Here is an 8,763-nt window from a genome sequence, read left to right on the forward strand (position 1 = left end):
ACCCGCCAGGCTTCGTGTCGAGCCACGTCTTCTACTTCCCCGAACACATTTGACTGTGAGGCCTCCGCATCGTTGCTCAAGTATCCAATTTCTTCACGCCATTTTCCATTGCGCCTCTAGTTACTGTCGTCCAGATTCAAATATTGACCAGTTGACACAGCTTCCATAGATGCAAGTAATTCCCAGCTGAAGGGTCAACATTTAGTTTCTCGGCATCCAAATGCGAAGATGGAAAATCATTTCAAAATATAATACATGCACATAAAAAAGATTATGGTTGTTTGAATATACATTGACAGTATGTGTTAATGTGTCATCGCCAGGAAGAATATAGTGTATGCAACCATGAACTCGAAAACCTGTCTTCTGGATGTTTTACCTCAGTCATGATAAAAAAAAATTGCCAGCCAATCTGAGGGCACACATAGACAAACAATCATCTGCGCTCACACTCACACCTCGGGACAATTTAGAGTGTTCCATTAACCTGCCATGTCTGTTTTTAAAATGTGGGAGAGAATCGGAATACCGGGAGAAAAACCACAAAGGCATGGGGAAGCATGCAAACTCCACACAGGAAGGCTGCGGCCCCGTAATTGAACCCTGCAACTCTGCACTGTGAGACCGACGTGCTAACGAGTCAATCACTGGGCTGCCCTTCATAAAATCCATTAAAATATCTTCTTTAAACTTTATTATTATTTGTCATAGTACCTTGGTGATTTAAAATGTGGAAATTTTGTGTGTTATTGCATGCTAGTCACAGATTCACCGTGTTAAAGACAATGTGCAGCTGACCTGTAAAATAAGTAATCAATTTTTGTCAGGTCAAGAGAAGGTTGAGATGGATAGTGGACTGACGGGATGAAACTAAATCAGGGTCCAGGATGAGTAGTGGTTCATGTTTGTCAGGGTGTAGGTGAACCTAGCCAACCAAGCTAGCCTGCTATAATTATAGCATTCCTTGTCCATAAAATGGGAATGTGACTCCTGCTGACTTTAGTTTCAAAGGCAAAATCCTATTCACAAATTTTTAGACAGATTTTGCCACTAATGTACCAAAATTCACACTTTGTACACATAATGGTTTAAACTGCACCACATTACAAAGTCTGCTTAATTCTTTTTTGTGTAAGTTTAGTATCATTTGATCTGTAATTCATCACATAGACCATTCATTCCATCTACCGGTAGATGTATTTTACATATCTGCTTTCTCGCAGTTCATACCAACAAACACGTTTAGTTTTCTGTCAGCGGTCCAAATGAATGAAGCGTTCTGGTGTTCTATTAAAGCTATTATTTATAGAGGCTTGCAACGTCATTGTGTGACGTGGCCACCTCTCTAGCGTTACTCTTATTGAAATGCGTTCCAAAATGAAGCAACTATTTCAATTTTTGAGAGATTTTTCTATTGAACCATATAATACAACTTGCTCTCACCCAATACTCAGCATGCAATGGCCACAGCTGCAGCTTGACCGTGACCTATTCTGACCTGTGTCGGTGCAGTTGGCATGCATTCCTTTCCAACGGACACGCTGTATACATTTTAAAAAGGCCTAACTTTTAAACAACAAACTAAAGATTGCTTCCTGGGAAGCATTTAGCTGGATGAGTATGTTCAATAAAAAAATATGGAGTATAAGAATCATAATAATTTATACTCAACACAATTTGCGACACAAACCTGTCTTCACAATATACATTTAAACATAATCCATAGAAATAGTAGGAGGCAGTATTTCCGTGGCTTGATGATTCAAACAGCGCTGCATCGCGTCAGGAACTCTGTCGGTGGTATTTGCAGAATGTACATACATCACAGCACTGCTCACTTACTGTTCTACATGGGCAATCAAATGCCGTGAGTCAAATGTCAGTAGTCAGCCACTGGTATAACACTGGCACTACACGATTAATTTCAGCCTGCAACTGAAGAAAAAAAAATAATCTGATATCATGTTGCTATTTTATAACAGAGAACTCATGTCTCGGAAGTGCTTTTACATGCAATCATAAAGCAACCCAAAAACATGGGCGGCCACTACTCGTGGGGACACAACCAAAGCACCGAAGCAATCATAAGAAGCAATTAAGGCTGGCTGAAAGCCATTTTAGAAACATACTGCATAAGATTTATGCAGCACACACAAAAAAGAGAAAGACCAGTAAATGGAATCAAAATGACACACACTAATGTGGTGTGGTTCACTTTTTAGAAGAGAGAGGCTACAGACAGCTGTGTAACAGGAGACATGGTTTCAACGCAAGGTAATGGCACACTGTGCGCAAGAGCCTTCACTCACTATTAAAACTTAGGAGGCCAATATGAAAAACAGAAATGCATGGCAGTAAGACTGGTGAACAGTTACATATCTAAAAGCTAGTTGAGTAAATGTTGACGTTAAAGGTGAAATGTGGGAACAGGGTTATTATTTGGGAGGGAGATAGCGGCGGTTGTTTGCAAAGCAGTAACAGGGACTGGCGTCAAACAGGTGCCAGTCAGCTGCTAGTTAAAGTCAGCTGACAGAACAGAACAGTGCCTGGGATACTCTCTTTACCACTCTTTACCCATTTGGAGTAGTACAAATAGACTGGAATTGAGATTCACAAATCTGTCTTGTCTCATTGTTACATGCCTACATGTTAACATTTTACAGGGCTTCATTCATTTGAAGGGAAGGCCAGATTTGTTCTGATGGCAATGGCAAGGCTGAAAATGTCTTATTTTGATTTGGCACCTTTATAGTCACCAACTTCATACAGGAAAAAGTACTACCCCTTCTGAAAATTCTCTTTTCTTGCATGTTTAAGATATTGAACAAATGTAGAGATCAGACAAAGATAATCGAAAAAGATAAACATAAAATGCACAATTCAAAGCTACTCAACACTATGTGGAAAAAGTGCCTTCTTGTTAAATCATGGATTTACTTGTTTATTTTCCCTGATCACACCAAAGCCTGATTATCTCCAGACCTGTTCAATTGAGAAATCCACTAAATGGGACCTTTCTAACAAAATAAAGTTGTCTAAAATATCTCATAAAGCTGTAACCACATGCCATGATCCAAAGAAATTCAAGAGCATTTAAGAAATAAGTTAATTCACATCTATTAGTTTGGAAAGAGATACAAAGTCATTCGTGAAGCTGAAGGAATCCAGCGAATCACGGTAAGAGCCATTATCCAGAAATTGAGAAAGCATGGAACAATGGTGAACCGTCGCAGGAGGAGTGGCCAGCCTACAGAAATTATCCCAATACTTTATCCAGAAGGTTACAAAGGAACTCAGGACTATGTCCAAAGAATTGTTGGCCTCTCTCGCTTCAGAAGAGTTCAGTGTTTGTCTCAACAATGAGGAAGTTCCAAATGTCAGAGTTCCAAAACCACTGCTGACCAAAATTAACATGAAGGCTCGTCTTACTTTTGTAAAACACATCTGAATGATTCCCAAAACTGTTGGGAGGGCATTCTATGGCCCGATGAGACCGAAGTTGAATTTATTGGAAAATATGTGTCTCATTACATCTGACGTATCGTACATGTGACACAGTCTTTCAGAAATTCAGATCATACCAAAAGTCAAAAATACTGTAGTGGTGTTCTATTGTAATGGTCTGGGGCTGCTTTGCTTTTTCAGGACATACCGGTAGATGACTTGTTGTGATTGATGGAATGAATTCTGCTTTTTTACCACAAAATTCTGAGGGAGTGCCACCAAGCAGGTATTAAGTGGCAATATGAGCTCGCGCAGTGAGCATTGCCGCTGCAGACTAAAACCACAGTGATCTGGGGGCTAAATATTTCCTTGAGCAGTATTTACATAAGGCATCATGGATTCATGGAAAAAGTCCACCAATCCCTTCCAACTTTCACACCTGACACCAAGCCCCTGGTGTGACATGCTTTGAAAAAAAACCCAGCTCAGCTTTTTTCAGTGTGTTTCACCTCCCCTACCCTGGTGACACGTCTACCCTTCTGACCCCCCTCACTGCTCAGATACTCTCACCATCCATTGGTGCTGTGTATGGGTGGGTGCATGTGTGGGTGGGGGGTGGGGGGGGTGACGCTACAGCTGTGGGCGCCCTTCTCGGCTGACCGAGGTGTGCCCCTGTCATAAACTGTGTATCAATCAGAGTATTCGTGCATAGGCTTTGGCCAATCAGATTGGAGCAAGCACTAAAATGGCAAGACCAATGGTTGAGCGTCTGCCCAGTATATAAACAGGGAGCAAAGACCTTCAAAACTGGGTGACCCCTAATTTGGCCGCAGTGAACAGGATCTGATCCCAAGGACTGTTACCTCTAATCTTGTCTAGTGTGCAGGTAAATATGGCATTTTATTAGTTCGATTCAGGAAGGATTCTGAGAAGTCTACAAAACATAAGAATGGCAGATAGCAATGATACTCTTTTAACAAGATTTTTGCGATGACGCTATAATGGGTTAAGTGAATTTTGACTGAAAGACACATATGCAATGGTTTAAGGGTGCCAGAACGTATTGTATACTGTATTGTCTTTAGGGTGATCAAGACCATTTGACTTACAACGTGACTTTCTCGATACATCTAGAAAGATCTTGCTGTTCAACAAAAGTTATGTGTAATTTGTTGTTCTCTCAACAATAACGTGTCACCTCTGTAGTCGACTAGAGAAAAGCACTGCTGCCACCTGTCAGCAGTTTAGCGTTGATGTAGTTTGATCTCAACGGGGTGAACAGTACGGGCATGATACAAATGTTGAAGTTGTTTTTATGTGTAAAAAAGCATGATCGCCAAACATGTTAACTGGTATGATGAGAACAGGATTGTGAATTTGCTAAGCGGCATCTTAGAGTATATCTTGAGGACAATTTGGAGACATGGTTTGCGGGCAGACACGGTGACGCTAAAAATACCCCCGCATCACTCCCAGCCAACTCTATTTTAACTGGACATATGATACATTGGAAATGGTGTGAGACAGGATTCCTCAGAGCCACATAAAACGACTGCACCTGTCTCTTTTGAGCTATTCCATATCATATTTTTCAGTTCCTAATCATATCAGCTTATTTGTGTTTTCCAAGACGTGTATCCATCTTGTGTTTGCTTCTCTCCGCAGTGTTAGAAAAGCAACCATGCCTTTCGGAAACACCCACAACAACTTCAAGCTCAACTATAAAGTTGAGGAGGAGTATCCTGACTTGTCCCAGCACAACAACCACATGGCCAAGGTTCTGACCAAGGAAATGTATGGCAAGCTGAGGGACAAGCAGACACCCAGTGGCTACACCTTGGATGATGTCATTCAGACTGGTGTTGACAACCCCGGTATGACAGTTATTTGCAAGTCAAATGCATCAGTCAATCAGTAAGATTTTATTTTAACCCTTTCGGGGACAGCGGTTACTACAGTGGACATTTTATCATGTTATCAGGTTACAAGGTGCTTGAAAGGGTTAAATTGAGCCAATTCATTCCTTAGGTCACCCCTTCATCATGACTGTTGGCTGTGTTGCTGGTGATGAGGAGTCCTATGAGGTTTTCAAAGATTTGCTGGACCCCATCATCTCCGACCGCCATGGTGGATACAGCCCCAATGACGTCCACAAGACTGACTTGAACTTCGAGAACCTGAAGGTGTTTGCTGAAGATAACCAAAAATAAAACTTGACAGGGTTATTAATAACACCTGTGCAGAATTTTCCCCAAACATGATTTTTTTTTTTTTTTTTTTTTTTTTTTTTAATAGGGCGGTGATGACTTGGACCCCAACTATGTTCTGTCCAGCCGTGTCCGTACCGGCCGCAGCATCAAGGGATTTACCCTGCCACCCCACAACAGCCGCGGCGAGCGCAGAATCATTGAGAAGCTGTCCGTTGAGGGTACGATTGAGTGCATCAAAACACATATAAACTCAAAACATGTTGTTTCCTAATAATACACACCTCACCAGCTCTGACCAGCCTGGATGGTGAGTTCAAGGGAAAATACTACCCCCTGAAGTCCATGACTGATGCCGAACAGGAGCAGCTCATTGCTGATCACTTCCTGTTTGACAAGCCCGTCTCCCCCCTCCTCACTTGTGCCGGTATGGCCCGTGACTGGCCCGACGCCAGAGGCATCTGGTGAGTATGAACCGTTGCCATTTTCAATAACCAGTAGACAAGAATCACTTTGTAGACCAAACCCGCAACATGTTTGATTAAATCATTAGAACAGGGGTCTCCAACCGCCGGGCCGTGGACAGGTACCAGTCCGCGGGTCATGCACAGAAAGAATAAATAACTTACATTCTTTCCGTTGTATTCGTTTCGGAATCTGAAAGATGTTTTAATTTGAAAAATTACCGGATTCTCTGTTATATCAGTCTGCAGTATGTCATTCTTGACCCAGGTGAATGCGCGCTTCTCGGTCACGTGATAGGTTACCGCTTAAAAAAAAAAAACGTCTTTGAAAAGTTTTTTCGGAAAGGGGAAAAGGCCCAGCCAGGAGACAGAAGAGGACTTTCAAGAAAGAGAAGGCAACATGTAATAGACAGGAGTCCTATTTCAAAAATTATTTGTGGCGTATCTTATTTTGAAGGCATATGCTTAAACGTTGCCATAGCGACCAGAGAATGTTGCGGCCAGATAGGACGTTCCTCGTGTCATGATTCGTGTTTATTATTATATTTCGAAAATACCACACTTTTCATACAGGTAATATCATATTATATTGTTGTATCTATCCGGCCTTAAAGGCCGGTCCCTGAAAATATTGTCTGACATGAAACCGGTCCGTAGGCCAAAAAAGGTTGGGGACCTCTGCATTAGAACACAAGCGTCACATGGTCAACCACATCATTTTATGTGGGCATCGAAAGCAAAGCAAACATGTCAACTTCCATGATGCGATAATCTGTCCCCAAATTTCCAATGTCATATGAAATAAATCAGAGGGAAACCCTAACGACAATGTGAATATTTTGTCAAAATTCGAACAGAATGAACAACTGCGGGAACGAGTCCCCAAGTAAATGTGGTCAGAAATGACTGTACTCTGTCTGAAACTTACAACTACAGTATATCTAATGTCACTTGATGATTCTTTTTTAAATTTTCCCTTTGCCTCCCTCTCAAGGCACAATGACAACAAGACTTTCTTGGTCTGGGTGAATGAGGAGGATCACCTGCGCGTCATCTCTATGCAGAAGGGCGGCAACATGAGGGAGGTCTTCAAGCGTTTCTGTGTTGGCCTTCAGAAGGTAAAATGACAAAAATTCTAATCCGGTTATGAAGAAGTGATAAAGTGGGAGGGGCCTCTTTGACGTTCCTTCTTTTTTTGGTCACCAGATTGAGGAGATCTTCAAGAAGCACAACCATGGCTTCATGTGGAACAAACATCTGGGCTACATCCTGACCTGCCCCTCCAACCTGGGAACTGGTCTGCGCGGCGGCGTCCATGTCAAATTGCCTAAGCTGAGCACACACCCCAAGTTTGAGGAAATCCTCACCAGGCTGCGTCTGCAGAAGCGTGGCACAGGTATGAATGCGGATCTACTTTCCACAAAAAATCCCTGCAGCGGAGTTTCCAATAGGCTCTTAAAAAACTTCTACCGTGATTCTCTCAAGGCGGCGTAGACACTGCGTCCGTGGGTGGTGTGTTCGACATCTCCAACGCCGATCGTCTGGGTTCCTCTGAGGTCGAGCAGGTCCAGATGGTGGTTGATGGTGTCAAGTTGATGGTGGAAATGGAGAAAAAGCTGGAGAAGGGAGAGGCCATTGACAGCATGATCCCAGCCCAGAAGTAAAGAGGAACAATCCTGTTTGGTTTTTCTCATGACCATTTCATGTGCAATCGAGCCAACTGGGTGTGCGTGCAGAGGACACAGCAGCTCATTGAGAGACTCTTGACTCTGCGCACCTTTTCCTCCTACAATCTTTTTTCACGTTCTCTTGTGTGGGTTGGTAACATCCTAGGATCAATCCTGAGTTAGGCTTTCCTGGCAAATGTGGCAATACCTACTTTTTGGTATAAAAAGTAAGAATTATTTAAACTGTTCACTGCTCAATAAAAATGCCCCATTAACAAATACCTGAAACGGTGTGTTCTTCGTGTTACAAATTCTTTGACATACTACTGGAAACCAAAGACATCCCTCCATCCATCCATTTTTCAACATCGCTTATCCTGAAGAGGGTCGCAGGAATTGCCGGAGCATATCCCAGCTGACATCGGGCGAAAGGCGGAACAATCCCTGAATTGGTCGCCAATCAGTCACAGGGCACATATAGAGACGAAAAAAACATAGACACCCACATAAACAGAGTGGGAAATGAGCCCACGCTGCCCGCACACAAGTCCGCCAAGCATACCACTCCACCATCAGCGACACACCGAAGACAGTTGAAACCATCCATTTTCCGAACCGCTTTATCCTCACAAGGGTACATTTGAAACCATTGTTCTAAATTTTTCACGTTGTTATTGATTTATTGCTCTCTTGGTTCTTACTCTGAGTTTTTAATTGAATTCTCTAAATTTTATTATTAAATTATTTCGGTTGCGCAGCCGATGGACCCATCCGCTGTCATGGGTGCACTCATACATTCAACTTTGTTCTGAAATCTCGCATTTATATTGACTATTTTACAGTATATACTTGTAGATGTCCCATTTCACTCTTGATTAGTTCATCACCCCCCGCCCCAAAAAAAACAAGTAAAAAAATAAATAAAATAAAATCCTCGTCTCACCCCTCGGGTGGTGTCCGTCCCTCATTCAGCTCGGGTCC

At 42.4% G+C, this 8,763-nt stretch overlaps 1 protein-coding gene across 2 annotated transcripts; it reads left to right on the forward strand.

The window, feature by feature from the left end:
• The first annotated feature begins 4,201 nt into the window (after window positions 1–4,201).
• ckma (creatine kinase, muscle a) lies at window positions 4,202–8,070 on the forward strand. 2 transcript variants are annotated; one of them, XM_019857777.1, is made up of 8 exons: window positions 4,202–4,330; window positions 5,110–5,318; window positions 5,473–5,627; window positions 5,740–5,872; window positions 5,944–6,115; window positions 7,110–7,233; window positions 7,322–7,511; window positions 7,601–8,070. In XM_019857777.1, the coding sequence occupies exons 2-8, from the start codon at window positions 5,126–5,128 to the stop codon at window positions 7,777–7,779; spliced, it is 1,146 nt and encodes a 381-aa protein (XP_019713336.1). In that variant the 5' UTR covers window positions 4,202–4,330; window positions 5,110–5,125; the 3' UTR covers window positions 7,780–8,070. The 2 variants fall into 2 exon arrangements, with proteins under 2 accessions (XP_019713336.1, XP_019713337.1); XM_019857778.1 differs by having other exon boundaries at window positions 4,224–4,330; window positions 5,116–5,318.
• The last annotated feature ends 693 nt before the right edge of the window (window positions 8,071–8,763 follow it).

The sequence above is a fragment of the Hippocampus comes genome, unplaced genomic scaffold (genome assembly GCF_001891065.2).
Source record: "Hippocampus comes isolate QL1 unplaced genomic scaffold, H_comes_QL1_v1.1 scaffold248, whole genome shotgun sequence".
NCBI lineage: Eukaryota > Metazoa > Chordata > Actinopteri > Syngnathiformes > Syngnathidae > Hippocampus > Hippocampus comes.